At 40.7% G+C, this 19,567-nt stretch overlaps 1 protein-coding gene across 2 annotated transcripts; it reads right to left on the reverse strand.

The window, feature by feature from the left end:
• Positions 1–8,599: 8,599 nt before the first annotated feature.
• vamp8 (vesicle-associated membrane protein 8 (endobrevin)) lies at positions 8,600–19,454 on the reverse strand. Of its 2 annotated transcripts, none has more exons than XM_052068393.1 (3): positions 19,175–19,454; positions 10,380–10,547; positions 8,600–10,101 (listed from the first exon to the last, which is right to left on the reverse strand). In XM_052068393.1, the coding sequence occupies exons 1-3, from the start codon at positions 19,205–19,207 to the stop codon at positions 9,916–9,918; spliced, it is 387 nt and encodes a 128-aa protein (XP_051924353.1). In that variant the 5' UTR covers positions 19,208–19,454; the 3' UTR covers positions 8,600–9,915. The 2 variants fall into 2 exon arrangements, with proteins under 2 accessions (XP_051924353.1, XP_051924354.1); XM_052068394.1 differs by having other exon boundaries at positions 19,193–19,433.
• Positions 19,455–19,567: the final 113 nt, after the last annotated feature.

The raw sequence follows: 19,567 nt of genomic DNA on the forward strand, positions 1-19,567 counted from the left end.
CATGTGATTGGACAAACACCTCGTCCTGATTAAATCAACGATGTTCTTTGTGTGATCGTTTGTTTTCTTTGTATAACTGAATCTTATACGAAGACGGAAATACTCGTAACGATGTAGGACAAGGTAACGTCTGATTTTTTAGATGAGGCCGGAGATACCCGAAGTTGCTAAATATAGTTAAAATGCGGGTCTGTTAAAAATGGTTACCCCGAGGTAAAAACCTACTTTTAAAATGTCTTGTCATAGTCTGGTGATTATATCTGTGTCCGACTACCCGAGCAAATGCAAATGTATCAAGGGCGTTCATGACGTGTTGATAATTAACGCTATAAAATACCCCGGTAACCTATCGCATCGTATTTTAACCTAATGAACGTATCACAAAAAGCTTGTTGGGCTGTACTTTCGCTAATCGACCCACCAAGCACCAGTGAATTGATAGCGAACACATAATTTTTCTAGGGGTACTTAAATGCATCAGTGCTTATTCTGACGTTCCTTCAGCAGAAATCTATCAAACAGAAGACCCCGGGGCCACATATGGGCTACGATTTCATTTTTTTGGTCCATTAAAGACGATAAAGTGTGTCTACTTTGCCTCTTGCTAATGTGTTTCATATAACTTTTCTTGACACTTCACATGTATTATGACCAGTGACCCCCTTCAAAACCTTTCTTAACATACATTGAACACTATTTTCAATGACCACCAATTTTAAATTCAATTTGTTGGTAAATAATAAATGATCAAATGTCGGGGGGAGTTGCATATGATTTAATAAAATGGGTAATAATATGGTAGTTCACAAGTGTCAAATGTCAAAGCCCATCATTTTATGTGGCCCGCGAAATCAAACAAAGCATGTCAAGTTCCATGATGCTTGTCCGAACCAAAATTTCAAATTGTCATATGTAATCCACAACAACAGTCATTATTTTTGAGTTCTGATTTTAAAACTAGTTACAGTATCCATCAAATTGTTGCACGCTGTATATGTAATATGAGGAGGTGATTAAACATTTATATGGTTTCCCAAAATTCATAACGGCCCTCCGGGGGAACCTGTAATTACAATGTGGCCCGCAACAAAAATGAGTTTGACCCCCCCCTCCCCCCCCCCCCCCACCCCCCTGTGGTAGTTGATTACATACTGTGCATTGACATGGTTTTTAGTTTCATGTTTATCTGTGACAGAGAGTGCTCAGTTATACAGGTACTACAGGCAGTATCTTTTATGTGAATAAACAATTTATACCGGCCCTCTGTCCAAGCTGAAATATAGTTTAGCATAATTCTGTCACACAGCAGTGAATGTATTAAAACAGGGAAACACGTGAAACATTCTCAACTTTTTACTGTGATAGTACATGCAAAACAGTATGCTTGCATTATATAGGCAACATGCATTTTTAAAAACATTAAAACATGCTATAAACCTTGAAATGCAGCAGACCTCCCTTCTAACTTTCTGCAGATGATTGCATGATGAGTGAACATTATTGGTGTTCTCCCCTTATGTGCAGCACAAGACTACAAAAGGGGACTGCCTCTCCTCCCTTATGAGTCATAAAATCCCCATCTAAACACGCACCGTGTCACAATGACTGTGACTAGAAGTTAGCATCAAATAAAGTACAGACACAACCAAGAGTGTTGTGAGGGTGAGTAAAATGATGTTGATTTCTATAAGGGCTCTAGAAAATACTCTAGTATTGTTTTTTAATCTGTGGCACTGGATTTGGCCAAAAGGAATAGTTTTTCATGGGGCTCGAAAAATCTGGCAGTGCCCCTGACAACGTCTGTCACTCATAAGCAATTCATATTATTTCCTGCTTTCTTCGGTTCATCCAATATGGATTGAAGGATAAGATGAAACACATGCTATGAAGGACAAATTTGGTACTGTTATGGAAAATCATCGTCAGTCCTACACATTCTGATTTAGGAATAATAATAAGAATAACAATAACAATAATAATAAAGTAGAGAGCTTGGAAGAGTGAGTCCAGGTACCTGCTTTTGTTGTTCATACTATTAGTACTAGCACTATAAGTAAGTCATCTGGGTTTGTCAAAGTGGCAGCATGGTTGCCTCGTGAGTAGCGCATCTGCTTCACAGTTCTGAGGATTTGGGTTTGAATGTCATCCCCGGCCTTCATTGTTTGCATCTTCTTCCCTTGCTTGTGTGTGTTTTCTCTAATATCCTTCCAAGTTCAAAACCACTGTGATCGGCTCCAGCCCACGGGCAACCCTTATGAGAACAACCCCAACAGAAAATTGATTGATTAATGGAGTACGTAGGCGGCCCGGTAGTCCAGTGGTTAGCACGTCGGCTTCACAGTGCAAAGGTACCGGGTTCGATTCCAGCTCCGGCCTCCCTGTGTGGAGTTTGCATGTTCTCCCCGGGCCTGCGTGGGTTTTCTCCGGGTGCTCCGGTTTCCTCCCACATTCCAAAAACATGCACGGCAGGCTGATTGGACGCTCTAAATTGTCCCTAGGTGTGAGTGTGGGTGTGGATGGTTGTTCGTCTCTGTGTGCCCTGCGATTGGCTGGTAACTGATTCAGGGTGTCCCCCGCCTACTGCCCGAAGACGGCTGGGATAGGCTCCAGCACCCCCCACGACCCTAGTGAGGATCAAGCGGTTCGGAAAATGGATGGATGGATAATGGAGTACGTCATAATACCTGCAGTGGAATTCACCCCAAATGAGTACTTCAAACCAAAATGGCCAACTTACTATTCAATGTGGTGAAGTGATGCTTGAAACTTTTTCTCGTGACCTGATGTGATATACAGTACATGTTCACTGATGTTTGTGTGAATTGTTGAAACCGGAGATCAGGACTGATTTTTTTTCTACCTTTCCAAGGGGCACCACTGAGTGGGTTTTGGAGTGGGGCGTGTTTTGGGGACTCCTAAAATACATACATTTTCAATAGTATATTGACGCTTGAAAACAAAATGGTGCAGCTTTAGGGGCCCGTCAAAGGTGAATCATTTGTCATAAGAAAAATAATGAACAGGAATTCCAAGAGGCTGTTTGCACTGCCTTTATATTTAGAATGTCACTTGTGTGACTGGACTCAAATAATAAAATTACAATAGCAGGAGCCAGATCTTAAAGAGGGCAATGGAATACAATTTCTACTTTTTTCTATTTTTCAAATCTATGATCATGTTAACCCCATGGTTTATTTTGTTGGATTAATAAAACACTCACCAGTGTCTTCAATACACTTAATATTGCCATTCGTTATTTGTTGCATATACAGTATATCAAAAATGCAATTTTATTCCTTCCTCCTTTGGGTTTGTCTGTTGCTATGATTAAAACAAACTGTATTTCTACCTAATTGTAACTCACTATACTTACTATGCCATACAATAATACGCCATAGTTTAGTCACATAGTCATCTGACAAACTATCCTAGTGCATAATGCAAAAAAAAAAAGTACATACTGCAAAATAAACCATAGAATTTTTGAAGGTGAAAAATTTGAATCTTACAAAATCACCAAGTCAATCACCTGACCTGAATCTGATTGTTGAAGAAAAAACTGAAGGGACAATGCCCAAGGAACAACAAGCAGGAACCGAACTGAATCCAGTTGCGAGAGAGGCCTGGCAGAGCATCACCAGGGAGGAAATCCAGCATCTGGGGATCTCTTTGCATTTCAGATTTCAGCCTATACCTGTAATTGACTGTCAATGATCTGCAACCAAGTCTTAAAAAGTGAAACTTTTGGTTGCATATTGTGTCAATATGTTTGGACCTAACTGTATCGCCATATATAAATCACTGCCAGTGGGCTATTATGTCACTAAGTGCGTCAATATACCGTAATCATCATCGTGCATCAGGTGCTGATTATGATTCAAACAGAAGAAGAACATGAGTCTGTCCAAAAGCGACCAGGGTCAAAGACCCAGCAAACAAAAGGCTTTTTTCTGGGAAAAGACGCACCAATACAAAGGCCATAGTCAGCATTCCGACCACCATGTTTTCCCATAATTGCCTAATTGTCATCCATGGGTAGTTGACTGGCATCCGCATGACAATCTGAGCTCTTTCACCAACAAAAGAGCTCTTTTCTCCCCTCCAAGAGCTTGCATTATTCCAAAAACTCATGTTTGGTCATTGGCTAAAACTTTAAGGCTTAAGCTTTACCACTTGTTTCCTAAACAACATGTTCACATTGTTTGGAAATAGCACTTCACTGTTGAGTCAACAGAGCAGACGGGCGTGTTGTAACCACCTGTTTCTAATTTCGGGAAATCCATCTTTTGTTTTCTCTCGGTGAAGGTTAAATCGATTTTTTTTTGTGTAGCAATTCTGGCCATTGTGAGATATCCTAAAGCAGGTCAATTCTCTGAGTTTAAATGCTTTCCCCCCAAGAGAATAGTAAAGTCAAAACGAACACAAATTACATCTGCAAGATCATTGCAAATTTATTTTTTGGGCCACAAAAAAATGTAAACATAGTGATTGTTCACATTATCTATCTCAGTCTGAAAATTCTTGTGGCTGAGTTCACTGTTTAGGCATGTTGGCTCCAAGTTAAGGTGGGCTGGATTTCTTGTACAACAACCCCACCTCTGCCACATCACTTTTTTTTTAACCTTCTCATTCGAATACAAGATCCTCTCTAAAATACTGCACGTGCAACATTGAAGACATCCAGATTTTTCTGCGCTGTTGGCAAATACGTGGATTATAAGTGATTGCAGCTCAGAGACACAAAAACAAAACGTGTAAAATCTACTTCCTCATACTTTTTTCCTGGTTCCTGGCTGGTTATCTGAGGCTCACTGCAAGTCAGTTGGAGACTGTCTCCATCTTGTGTCTGGCCAAAGCTGAACAACAGTAATGAAACTGAAATCATTTCTCATCCAGAAAAAAGATCAGTTGATCTTGATTGGATGGAATGAATAGAATAACTCTTAGCGTCAGTATTGTTAGGTTCAGGAAAACCATCCAGAGAGGCATTTAACAGATTTGACAGTGTCATTTCATAATATTAATTTAAAATGGGCAGCATGAGTGAGCGATTGGCCATTGCCTCACAGTCATTCGGTCCTGGGGTCGAATATCTTGAATTGAGTTTACATGTCCTCCCCATTGGTTGCCTAGCATATCTTCCATCCATATTAGAAAAAGGTGCAAGTTAGGTCAAGTGAAGATTCAACATTTTCCATAGGTGTGAATGTGAGTGGTTGTGCGTCCAAATGTGCCTGGCAAGTGGCTAGTGACCAGTACAGGGTGAACTCGTGCCCAATCAACTTACCGGTCTCCAACGAGGACTAACAGTGTCAAAAATGAAGTGATTTATCGAAATTGTCCCTTTGAGAAATTGGGTTAGTTGTATCTGCTATTATTTTCCTTTGTTTTACTCTACTGTCACAGCCAGGATGAATAAAGGTTAAACCTGTATGAATACAAGTTCAATAAATAGTTGGGAAAACTAACTTTAACAATTTAAACAGTTATTAATAAAAGTCTACACACCCCTGTTGAAATGGCAGGTCTTTTGGAACAGCTGAAAATCATTTGGGGTTAAATAGAAGTACTTTAAATTGTGGCAGGTGTGTGGTGACTTCCTTTTAACAAGAGCTTGAAGGAGACTGGTTCATTAATAAATGACACGGTCTGAACACGAACCAGGTGGAGTGAGGATCCCAAAAATGCAGACTGAGATAAACTGCATGACAAAAAATATTTATTTATAGAAAAACAAAGTACTCATCTCTGTATGAGAGAGAGAGAGAGAGAGAGAGAGAGAGAAAGAGAGAGAGAGAGAGAGAGAGAAAGAAATAGATACAATGCTGAAATAAGAGAATAAGGAAATAAGAATGACTCAAAATAATTCAAAATTGAATGAATAAGTTTCATTTATTTCTGGCAAGTGCAAGTATGCGGTGATAAGGAGTACATTTCAGCAATTCAGAATTCCTCCATTCTGAGGAGTAAAATCTTGATCTTAAAAACGACAAATCTTCACGAAACAATGACTAATATAATCAATCTATAAATCAATGGAAAGCATTTGTAGTGCCCATTAGGATAATGCACATCACTCAATCTCAATTTCTTAAATTGGACCCAAGAGATCGGTTTTGTGTTGTGTTGTGAAGATTTTTTTCATTTTGTAGTTTTATGTTGCATATTATAGCTCACAATAAGAGTGAAATGGTTTACAATGATTTTTCTTGGTCTACTTTCTTATCTGTTATTTAAAAAAAAACTGGCATGAGAATAGACGTGTAGCTTTTTTTATGCAGTATCTCCTAAATATGGATGGAACAAAAAGCAGAATCTCAGCTTGTATAAACAGAAAAATAACAGTGCGGGTAATCGTAAACTTGGCATCGAGTGAACACTTTCACATGAACAATATCCACTGCATGGAGTGAATTATTGTTTGGTTTATACCTGTTTTATTGTCACAGTGCATGAGGGTGAGGTGAAAAGGATCTTTCCCAGCTTGAAGAGCCAAAAGATGAGTTTCCTATGACTCTTCAGTGTGCTGATACAGGCCTGGTTAAAAAATAGTAAAAGAAGAAAAACAAACAAACCTCTGAGCTTTCGCAAAGTGTTGAGCAGTTTGGTGATAATGTTAAGTTTCCTGAAATTTCTGATTGCAATACTATTGAAGTGCACCAGTCGCTGACTTGGCAGATTTCTCATAAATGAACTGCTGAAAGAGAAGCTGCTGAATGAAACTTTTATGTGAATGCTAATAAAGAGGCATTACATTCAAGTCCGTCCAGATGTTTTCATTAGGCCTATCCTACTGTATTATTCTTCTGCTTAAGAGCAGTGCTGTCGCTCAACGGAATTCGATTCAAATCACCCCCTGGGCTTGCTGCTGGCCACACCACTTCCTTTTCATGTGCCATTCTAGATGTGTTAATGCAAATGTGACGCAACTTCCCGAGGGTGCATGGGGATTTTTTTTCTCTGATTTTGTCATTACTGTACCAACATCAACTCTTTGAAAATACTCTCTTCAATAAGATTTAATGGCTTACTGCAAAACGGTGGAGCAAATGAATGCAGTTTTGCAAACCTAATGAGGATAAGCGTGACAAAGTGGATGGATGAAGGAATAAATTACAGGTAAATGTCCTTGGCTGACCATCGATGGAAATTGTTTTTAATCGAAGAGGTGGAAGCTCTGTCTGCAAGCAGTAAAAAAATTAGCCAGTAACTAGTATAAGAGAAAAAAAGAAACTGAGGTGCTGAGAATATGTACAGTACAAATTAAAATTTCACTGAGAATAAACGCAAATAAAAATTTTAAGGTTGTTTTGCAATGTGTTCATTGCAGAGAGAAACAAAGTAATTTCACATTTTTTTTGAGCTGAGCCCCAATCTTTAACCATTTCCACAATATGACTTTTTTTCTGCATTCTCATGGAGGCATCATGAAGTAAAAAGCCAGCGGTGTTGCAATAAGGGTGTATTGGCATCAATGGTTGGTCTACTCGAGAGGTAACAAAAGCGCTCAAAAAGTGCATCATGAGGAGCTACTGGAATGCAAGTTGGAGGTTTGTCATGCATTTTTAGAATAATAATAGGAAAACCTTTATTCGTCTCACAGTGGAAAAATTCCTAATTTACAATTTGTTTGGTCTTTAATGTGTCTTGTCTAATAATTAAAAATAGTGTATATTTTCCAATGTATTTCAGACAGACATGACAATGCTCTTGCTTAATGTTTTGGAAAATGATGTCGCGGTATGTCAGATTCAAAGCATTTTTGGCTAAAAATATGACCTCAAAAATGGGCCAAGAAATTAAAAATGGCTGACTTTCTTTTGAGTTTTGGTCTGTTACATTTGCCTCCAACCTTTGGTCGAACTTGGTGAAATGTTCAACCGGGGCTGTGAAATAAATAAATCAAATCATCAGTTGGTCCAAAATGCCGCTGCTCGCCTCTTACTGATACTCGTAAGAGGGAGCACATAGCTCTTATTCTGGCATCCCTTCACTGACTCCCTACACATTTTAGAATTCATTTTAAGATCCTATTATTTGCTTTCAAATCTTTAAATGGCCTCGCTCCACCTTACCTCTCTGAGCTCCTCTGCCCCTACACACCTGCAGTCTGCAGACCAGACACTATTAGAGGTACAAAGAACTAAGCGGAGGCTCAGAGGGGACGAGCCTTTCCCGTTGCTGGTCTCTCTCTGTGGAATGACATCCCACTGAACATTCGGCAAGCCCCCCCCCCACCCCACTGGCCATCTTTAAAACCCGCCTCAAAACTAATTTTTTAATTCTTTGGCTCAGCATGACACTTGATTTTTAGTTTGACTGTTTTTGTGCTTTCTACTGTCTTTGTTTATTAATTTATTGATTTATTGTTGTAAATATGATTTTTGCTCCATGCACTTCATATACAGCGGTGGTTGTTTTAAAGTGCTCTATAAATACAGCGGAGTTGAGTTGCTGCTCCGACCCTAATTATGACAGGAACAGCTGTGGCCGAAGCCTCGGAGTGTTACGCAGTTTGAGTCAGGTCAAGAAGTAGAGTTTTATCTGACTTTTCAACTAATTTACACCAGAAACTTACAAAGGGAAAAAAAAGAGAAACTTTTTCTTTTAAAAGTATATATGAAATCTTTATTTTCTTCAAAATAAATGGCCCTAATTATCTTTGATAGAAATGCCAACTGCACAATTGATTTAAAAAGCCTACTAACAACATAATGCATTTAATAAATACCCCTAAATCACAGACTGTCATTATGATCAAGGTGAAAGACAACCGTACGCATATAATGTACACACAAATGGGAACATTTCTACTTGTATACATTTAAAGTTAATTCAATTGACCTTTGAGATAACAGTGGAGTGGTGTGGCTGGTTTCACTTTCCACACTTGCACATGAACACTTGTGTTACATCTCACAAATCATCCTGTCATTAAGCTGAAAGACAAACAGATACTGGTGAAGCATAAGCAGAGCAAGAGAAGCCACAAAACTGAAATGCTCGAGCATGCCAGTCTGCTTATTGATACAGTGAACCAGGTTTGGGGCAGGTATGCGTCGTGATGCGGAAGTCTGTATGGCTGTGTGCAAACCTCTGTTTTTCACTGGTTAGAAGGCAAAGAAACAAAGCAAGGGAGCCACTATGAGGGAGGGATGTGCAAATACGTACAACAAGATTGAGGACACACATGGCCGGAAAAAGGCTTAGGACACTCCAAAGCGTCAAAGCACAGGTTTACGATTCTGTGTATTCCAAAATGAATAAGTAGACCTCTGCAGAAAAGTAAGAACAGTTACACAGTCCAAGACTATGACGTGATATTTCCAAGAGCACAATTGTCACATCATGCCTTTGACCTACCAGAGGAGCTAGTTCCAACAATAAAACAATTGTTATGTGGACTCGATAGTTTTGAGACACAATTTAAATTGACATGATTGTTGATTGTCTGGCTTCCAAACCACCAAATTGTAACATTTTGGACAAATTTAAAACATTCCAGCCTTTCTTTACAGTGACCTGCAGTAAAATGGCATCCATATACTCAATAAGCCAACACCCATTACGAAAGCAAAGGACTCCCCAATGATATTTCTATACACGTGATGGCTGAAGCTCGTTCGGCCCTGAAAAATGTGAGCTCGAAACCCAATCAACCACATCCACCATACTTCGACATATGCGAAAGGGTTGCAGCTGAACAGTCAACGTCGGTAACACCAAAAATCAGGAAAAACACCAATCACATAAAAACTGCAAGTCGCTGTTCGATTCAGCCTAAGAAAAACAAACAAACAAACAACATTTCAACAGACAGCAAGCAATTAACAGGTCCTATCAAATTTGTAACCGTGCAACAGCACAATGATTAAATAATATTGGTATGTACAATTACTTCAACTCGGTGTGTTTTTATGGGCCGGGCGTGGGTTCGATAATGGGCGGCACAGGGGCACTGACGGGGATGACGCCAGTGGCCAGGAGGATGATGATAAGCACGATGATGAGGACGATGACCACGATGACCACGACGATCTTTACATTTTTCCACCAGTAGGAGCGAGCCACTTTCTGAGACGTGTGCTTGAAGTGCTTTGCCTGGACGAAAAGGAGAGGACACCGGTCAGCTCACCAAAACGCCTCATGCTGCGATGCTCTCGCAAAACGAGAGGAGGTTATCTTAAAATTGATAGCATTGTGCATGAACACAATATAACAAAACCAAGCAAATGCAGTTATGGGCGGGGTCTGTTGACTCGTTCTTCAGGCATCACTGATAAGAATCACTGACATCACCGGCGTCTTTTTGTTTGTGAATACACAGTCCACAAAGCAAATGTATTCCTTCAAATCACAAAGATAAAAAAAAGACTGACCCCATCCTGAAGATCCTCCGACTTGCCCATGAGATCATCCAGTCTCTCCCCCCTGGCCAGGATTCGGTCCACATTCTGCGTCATGATGTTTTTCACGCCATCGACTTCACTCCTTAAGGACTCCATTTTATCCAATGCCTCTGGTGTTGATATCTCACCCCTTCGCTCCTAAGCACAGAAGACGGGGGAAAAAAAGACGAGTTTAAAAAAAAAGATTGTTAAACAACTTGGTATCGAATTAAAACTGGCCCATCATGCTTTGGGTGAATTCTCACAATACTTGGGAGATTTATCTGCCATCAGAAGATTGTGTAGATCTGATCTTGACTCAGATGTATAGACATCTTTCTTTCTGTTCAACAAGAATAGGGGAACCTACAGTGGCTTGCTAAAGGATTCAACTCAGTTGAACTTTAGACACATTTCAGGCTTCAAACAAAGATATAGAGTTGCATTTTTCAGGGTGTGAACTGGGACTCGCAGGTGGCTTATGGCACACTTCAGATTTTTATGGATTTCTTCAGGACACTCGTCCAAAAGTGGCGGCCCTCAATCCTCAGCCCGAGTGTGTTTGAATCCTGGGTTGCGGCCTTCCTGTGTCACGTTTGTATGTTCTTGCTGCGATTGCCTGGGTTCTCTCCGGGTACTTGGGCAGCCTCCCACATTCCAAATACGGTACATGCATGTTACGTAAGCCAAGCCTCTCAATTGTCCTTGGGTGTAAAGGTGAGGTTGAATAGTTATTTATCCTTTATATGCCCAGTGATGAGCTTGTACCCCGCCTATCGCCCAAAGTCAGCTGAGATACAGTAGTTTCCAGTTCACCCGCGATCTTAAAAAGAAAAAGTGGGATAGAAAAAGGATGCAATGGCGTACTGTATAAGATTTCGATTCTGTCCGGAAAACTTTGCCCCAACAATTTGTAACTATAGAGAAGACTACGGACTGGGGCCAGATTTTGCCTATGCAACGTTCGTAGAAATCATCGTCAAATTGTCCAATGTCTGTCGATTATTTTTCCCTTCACGCACCCTATTCATTTATAGTATTAATACATAGAGAATCTCCGATTTAAATATCACCAGTTAATGGTTCTGTCAATCTTTAACGCCAAACTCATTACTACAGCTATGACCAATGTAAATATACCATCAACTCTGAAAACAACATTTCAAATATCAATTTTAACAGTGGAGGCTCATATGCTAAGTTCTGCATCATCATCAAATATCATTGCAGTCAATTCACGCAGCCCTTTAACATCACAGTATTAGAACCCTGAATGACTGACAGAAGCGGTATGAACTTTGAAATGGAAGGACAGTTACGAAATGGTCTGTGTCAATCGAGAAAATCGATAGGAGGTGGGGTGGGTCGGCAACCAATTTAGGGTGTACCCCGCCTACTTGCCCGAAGACGACTGGGATCGACTCCAGCTCGTCCACAACCCTCGTGAGGAGAAGCAGATTTATTCACACTTACTAATGTAAAAAGGCCAACTTTCCACCCCGTTTTCATCGAAAACGATATAAATAGGAATCATAAGACGGATGTTGATCAATTCAAGAGATACAATGTAAATACTGGACCAAATCAAGCAAAAGGCATTCTTGATCCTGAGATATACAGCAATATAGGTAATTAACAGAATTGTTTATTTAGTATTTTAGTTTGTTTTATTTTGGTCATCGTACAGTACATTCCACACTATAACACTGAAGAGTGAAATATTAATGAAGGAATGGCAGAAGCTAAAGCTGAAAGAAATTCTCCTTCAGTGTTGAAAATTGTTCAAGAGAAGCAAGTCACTCATATTGGGCATGAATCCAAAAACAAAACAAGTACGGTTTGCAAATAAACTGATGTGAAAAAAGTAATTCTGGAGGCCTGCAAATCTCGTACATACATTTATAATTTATACTGGTCAATTTCCAAACAAAATGAACATTGCAAAAATCACACCAAGATGCAAAACTGATCGCAACAGAGCGCAGGCCGTCAAAATGACGGCTTTGCTAGATCCAATAATTTGAAAATTCTGGTCGTACTCGTGTAAAATTAGCTAGTATGCATATATTTGGTGGAATCATTTCACACCTCTACGCAAATGAGGCAGATGAATAAACAGCGTTTAATTCACTAACACCAGCACAAATAGTCACACAGAGTTTGAGGGAAGCAAATAACGTATCAAAAGCTGGGGTAAAATTGGCACTCCTCTGTGGAAGAGTGTTCATGGAAGCATAAGCACAAAGAAGCTATCGTCATGCCAGGCAGAGCTCCCCCTCCCCTGACCCAGATCAGACACCGTGCATAGGGCCTCATCTGCCGTGGCCACATTGTGACCTGTGACATCTGACCAATGTGAAGGAATGCTCAGACGTGTACAAGACAGGTGGTCTTAACACTTTCATGCACAAATAAGGATCACCTACATCAGGATTTTTTTTCTGTGTTTTTATTAGTTGTTAGGCATGGAAAAAACATAAGGGTCCATTGTAGGGGTTGACGCACAACTGTGACATTAAGATGAATTAATATAAGAGAAAACAACATTTGAATAGCTGTCCACTCTATTAACCGCTGTCCCTGAAAAGTTTAAATTACCTATTTGCTCCCCCTGTCGTGTGTAATTTAGGGCCATGAAAGACTGCCTTTTGGCCTGACTTCGACACCTGTCATTCAAATTTCTGCCTGGAAAGCGACAAGAATATTTTCGGGGCATGAAAAGCTTGAGTGGGGCCACAGTTTTGCCAAAGGCGGCTGTGATGCAGGTAATGAAATTGATTGCACATCATCAACTTTTGCCCAGATCAATCTCTGAAAATATCAAAATGATTGCGGCCGAAAAATGACCAGCTGCACGGTCCCCGTTGCGCTCCGCATTATCGAACCACGTCACGGGGGAAAAAGAATCGGAGCGATGAAGACAGTGATACCAAGGATGTGTATGCGCGTGTGGTTGTCCAGTCATGTACGTGTATGCATGTACAGGTCATAGCTGCTTCGTCGAGGTCTGCTCATCATGAAGACAGTCCCGGCTTATCAGTCCATGGCCGAGAAGGAGGGGGTCTTGGTGGGGGCCCTAGACTCCCTGCGTATTTCCATCCAGGGGAAAGGCCAGATAGCGTTGTTTGTTTTGGAGAGACGGCCGCCAACAATTCCAGACAGCCTTGAGTCCTTGGTCTGTATCTCCTCACTGGCGCCAATCAGTCGGATCAGAAAATTCTTTCCGCAGCGTGGATTCCAACTTCTCCATGGTATTGTCGATCGTGCGGAGTCGCTCCAAAACCGCAACAATATTGCGGTTGACCTCAGTCACCTCTTGAGTCTGAGTGTTGGACTCTCTGGACTCTCAGTCTGAGTGCTGGTCTCTCGATTACATCGATTACATCGAGAGACCAGCCAACTAATTCCATGGTTAGTTCTTCGGATGAAAACACGGTAGGAGGCTAGGGAAAAAAAGTTGGACAAGACTAAGACAGCACAAAAGACTAAGTGGCGAGCAGGGAAAAAAAAGGTGGGAGGGCAGGGGAGCTGTGCAATAAGCGTCCGCCTTCATCGAGAGCCAAGCAGAAAAAAAAAATCTCATGTCAATGAGATACGAATTATAAGGCGATAGTTTTGATATTTTCAGAGATATACATATTGATTTATATTCCCACCTCCTCAGTCAGGACCCCAAGCTCACATTCTGATTATATTTCTCTTCCTAAATGCTATGGTTCTGCCACGGTGTTCAGGGAACAAAGCCAGCATTTATACTTACAGTCAGGGGGAAATCTGGTGCAAACAGCACTCAGCTATCAACTATCAAACTGTTTGCGCTGGTGTAATATCATGAGTGCAACATCCTTTGTGAATAGGATGCAAAAACGGAGCAAACGGCTGGTGCAAATGAAATGCCATAGAAGGTGCAATCGGTGGTTGTAGTTCATTCTTTGTGAATTTGTTGTTTTGTACTTGTTAATGTTAACCGCAGTTAACTTATTTTTACACTTGTACAAACAATAGCTACAAATATTTAGTTGGAATTTCAAAAATGCCCATTACGTTAATGGCAAAGTTTGACTCAAGAACGGATGATTTCTTATTCCGCATTAGCTATGTGATCCAGTTTGGAAAAAACACTCCACTACCATCGTGGAACGGATTGGCCTTAACCTTTGAAGTTCATGTTTGACTTTGTACAATGCTGCGTGTAGATCACTTAACACAAATGTATTTATGTCTTTTGTATTGGGCATGCTGGCTCCTTGTTTTGGAAAAAAAAAAAAAAAAAAACCTTCAAAAACAAACCATCTGGCATGTAGTCAGCATGCACAACAGTATTGTTAGCTCCGAGAGGCCTTTCAGTTGCTTGAAAGTTTGCCTATGACAATCTTCTGGGGTTTGGCATCTCAAAGTAGGTCAACAGCAAGTAAGGCAGTGACCTCACACAATTTGGGGACTCCTACAGAGCAGAAATTAGATGGCAATCTGTAGTTCCAGAGTGTACATACAGGTACAAAGTCTCATGCGTTTCCATCAGACTCTAAACATGATGACTCAAGGAAACGGGTTTTGCTGCATCATTGACTGGCCTCTAAAGTTTTTTCCCCTCCCGTCTTGCCAATGATTCTATCAACTTGAGTTCATTCATTCATTCATTCATTCATTCATTCATCTTCCGAGCCGCTTGATCTTTCAACTTGAGTTGAGGTTATGAAATAACCTGTACAACTCACACACTAGACCTTTACATGATTGGGAATTTGAAGCTGATCAGTGAGTTAAAATAATTAGTAAAAAATATATATATATCTATCTATTATATATATATATTGTGCGTCGTCCCGCACGCGGTCTGTCCTTCCGTCTGTCCCTTTTCAAAACGTACCTACTTCACCGCGCCACTGCGCCGCTCAGGCAGTGGCTCACTACGATCGCGCGGGCATCTTAGCGAAAAAAATGTTGTCTACCCACAAGCATTGCAATAAAATTGTTAGTTATTTAGTAGAGCTAAACATCTCTTTATTTTCGCGATAAGCAATGAAGATGAACAAAAAGTTGAACCAAAGGCCCACCTTACCAGCCTTCCGCAGGAACCAGCTGATGAGCCGCCCGGAGGGCGGCGAACCACCACCTTACCAGCCTTCCGCAGGAACTAGCTGATGAGCCGCCCGGAGGGCGGCGAACCAGCTAGTATATATATATCACCAATCCGATCAAAGATGGACCAATCTGCACAGTCAACCTCCGTTATTCACGGGGGACTGGGACGGGCCCAGCCCACAAATACCTAAAAATCGTGTGGAATTGATGGCCATTGAAATGCTTTGGGGGAAAAAAAAAATTACACTCAAACCTAAAAATTCTTCCCAAAACCCTGAAAAACATGCAGTACAGAGAAAACGGTGGTGTGTGGGGTTTAACCACCTAAATTATGGGTGGAAAAAAAATTGGCAAAACAAATATCCAGCTTTACAAGTCGAGAAAACCTCATTTATTAATGACGCAGCACAAAAAGTCACTGTAGTGAATGAGATTGATTTAGCTCGAATGTTTTATTTTGTGGATCTGATTAATGACATTGATCGATTGGCACATTATGACATGACAACCGATCCCAAAACATCTACTGATCCGATGCGGCACACATATGCACAGTCATACAATGATGTGGATGGATGTGGCCAAGTTCAGATTTAACCAATCACGTTCAAACTCATGTTAAATGGGAGTCGGCTCGCACCTGCCACTAGTTCTAGATTCTCTGACTAATTAGTTGACAACCCCAAGTGAACTTCTACATTCTTGGAAGCTTATGCTGACATTTTTGTTGCCACATCTTACAGCACAAGCCACGGTCACAAGAGAGCTTTCACAGCATCGTAAGGATTTGATTATTCAAATATCTCAGCCAGGAGAAGGTTACAAATGAATTTCCAAGGCATTAAATATCCCATTAAATGGAGTGAAGACAGACAAATGATTTAGAATGGTCTCCTTTTTTAAAATCACAAAAACCCACAAGTGAACATGGGTATGAAGAATTGTTTGATTCACTGTGTCGCTGTTGCAACCGGCTGATGACAAAAAGGGCCACCTTCAAAGTGCAGGGCGTGATGCCCAATTTTGAATTGTTCCAGTTGTTTTTGTTCCAGTGGTTAGCACGTCGGCTTCACAGTGCAGAGGTACCGGGTTCGATTCCAGCTCCGGCCTCCCTGTGTGGAGTTTGCATGTTCTCCCCGGGCCTGCGTGGGTTTTCTCCGGGTGCTCCGGTTTCCTCCCACATTCCTAAAACATGTGTGGCAGGCTGATTGAACACTCTAAATTGTCCCTAGGTGTGAGTGCGAATGGTTGTTCGTTTCTGTGTGCCCTGCGATTGGCTGGCAACCAATTCAGGGTGTCCCCCGCCTACTGCCCGAAGACAGCTGGGATAGGCTCCAGCACCCCCCGCGACCCTAGTGAGGATCAAGCGGCTCGGAAGATGAATGAATGAATGAATATATTTTTGTTACACTCGATCTTTTTATGTACTAGTTCACATTACAAAAACAAATTCTACTTCTAATGTGAACGGAACGCATCGGGTGATATGACACGCAGGCGCATAACGCACAATGTTGACAAACACGCACAAAAGATGACGTCACACAACAGCGCTGCCCCCTCCCAAGCACTTTCTACTACCCATGTGGAGTGCATTTTGGGATTTTGATGACATATAGGTCAGATGAGTGCAGGATGTGTGATTAGCACATTACATACATATACAACTTATATCCATATATGAAAGAGTGAGAGGGAAAAAATTCTGAATTGTGCTTTTCACGCCGCATGAAAAAAGCAAAGAAAAAAATGGAATTGAGCTGCAGTGTGAACATTGCCTATGCCGAGGGGCCACTTCTCTGTGAGTATATCTTGTTTGAACCCTTGCAATGGATAGGTACGGTTGAGCAATTGTTAATGTCATCTTCGAACCACATCAAAATGCAAACAGAAATGAAAAGGACCGTTTAAATACCAATTCTAAATGAACAAGAAAATGTATTAGTCAGTGTATGAATCAAACCCCTGATGTACATTTTGACTTTATGATCCATGTTAGAGAAAAACAAACAAACAAACAAACAAACAACAAAACTGATACATTGAACAGTTGGAAATGTGCATTCAAGAACTTAGAGAAAGTCAAATTAGGTTCGCCTGTAAAGGGGGACATGGCATCTTAAGTCCTTCCTGAGATAAGTATTACAAGAGTATCAGTAAATTTTGTTCAAAATTTACATCATACTTAATATAGTGGGATGGTGCATGGTCATAATCTCAAGATCGGGGTGTTAACTAACACTTATCAGATGTAATGCAGTTAAATTCAGGTTTTTAGGCAGCAGTTATAGCTGCATCAGCTACTTAAATAACATGACATTCTAAAACCATGAGACAGGGTGCCATGTTCAATCGTTGATTGTTTTGTTTTTGGCATTTACCAATATATTTATTTTATTTTCATCTTATTATTTTGTAGCAACTTCAGAATGTAATTACGTTATGACCAATTGCACTCTTGCACTCTGCCAGCAACCTGTCTAGGGTGTGCATCACCTCTAACGCCTAACGTAGCTGGGATAGGCTTCAGATCATTCACAACCCCGATGAGGACAAGAGATTTACAAACTTGATGGATGGATTATAAAAATTCCCAAAAATGTAATTAGTCTTTTTTCAATTTGTCAATGGAAAGCTTGTTTTCATTGCATAGTGCACAGCAACATCCACCGATCCAAAACACACTACCTATAGCCTGCAAGTGGAAACACAATAAAATGGATAGCACATATTGTATGTGGAACCACTGGACACTGACATTCAACATATTTGTCTGGCTCAGAAGCTTCTCCCAACAGTGCTGTAATCTGAAGCATTATTCCAGACAGCACATGCCGTCCAGATTGAATCTGGATGGCACTTGCTGCTGTAGGAATGATATATGCGTCCGTCAAGGCATTTTGAGATGATCAAATTCAGCTGTTACCCAGTATTTTGTGTCTTTGCATCGTTCAGTGAACTGCAACTTTCCACAGTGGAACAATGCCACATCATCGCCATCATCATTATCATCATGCATCTGATGTGACAAATTGCTTCTTTCCTATATGGCTCACCATGTGATGACAGTTTCTTTAAAATATGGTTTTAAAATCGTGTCGAAGGTGTATCTGTAGCTTCCTCCAATTCACTTAAAATTGTCATTTCGTCCATAAAATGATGCCGTGGCTTCCATCATGATCATTGATCTTCATTGGCCAAATTCAATAAAGTCAAATGATTCAATTATTGCCGTAGGAGAGAACTCATGTTCAGTTTAACTGGTAAAAATGAATGCGTCAGTTGGTTGTGAAGTGTCCGGAGGCCCAGCGACTACATATGCACAGGTACACTACGGAGTACAAACAGTTCAGTCAAAACGACAAACTCGAATGAAATATAACCGTATTAAATGCCAGAATCATACACAACGAAGACAGTTGAAACTCGGGTAACGATGCATAATTCTTCGGCCAGTCCATTTAGTTGTCTGTTTAGCGCAATAAAATGGCTTGGTTCTCGACAAGGAAATGAAAACATTTAAGTTCAACGGGAGCGGAATCATTTAGTTGATTTCATTGTTGAATGAAGAGATCTGACCGTTGCAACTTGTTTTAAACAACCCCTAAAACAAGTTAGGTCAAACAACTTATTTTATGTATCTAAATACAAACGGACAATTATAAATAACGTCAACGTACAAAAGGAACCGGAAAACTCACGCGTTGGATATTCCTTACCGGGTCATAGTCCATATTGTGGCAAAAAGAGCAGCTTTCACTAAAAAGAACCGCTCGATTTCCTTCAAAGTTGACACCGTTCGTATATGCGTTTATTCTTCACCGGGAGAATGTCTACACGAAAGAACAGTACGCTTCACTTCTCGAACTTCCTGGTTGTGTTTTTCCCCCCTCTCACTTCAAACCTCATTCCTTGTCCCGGGTGTCGGGTTGGCCACATTAGTCACCGAATGACACCGGCTGCTTGTGTGTTCGCTCGCTGTTCGTAGGAGAAAAGAAGCAACACGGCACGGTTTGGTGTATTTGCTCCCCAATCGACGAAATAATCGCAATTATTTTGTTTCCCCAATTCTGTTTAACTGATTGTAACGTTAC

The sequence above is a fragment of the Hippocampus zosterae genome, chromosome 6 (genome assembly GCF_025434085.1).
Source record: "Hippocampus zosterae strain Florida chromosome 6, ASM2543408v3, whole genome shotgun sequence".
In the NCBI taxonomy this organism is placed as follows: domain Eukaryota; kingdom Metazoa; phylum Chordata; class Actinopteri; order Syngnathiformes; family Syngnathidae; genus Hippocampus; species Hippocampus zosterae.

Coding starts and splice junctions, on each gene's coding strand:
- vamp8 (XM_052068393.1), bottom strand. CDS start 19,207: ATGGACTATGACCCGGTAAGGAATATCCAACGC. Junction 10,548..19,174: donor CGGTAAGGAATATCCAACGC/GTGAGTTTTCCG, acceptor TTCTGTGCTTAG/GAGCGAAGGGGTGAGATATC. Junction 10,102..10,379: donor CGGAGGATCTTCAGGATGGG/GTCAGTCTTTTT, acceptor CTTTTCGTCCAG/GCAAAGCACTTCAAGCACAC.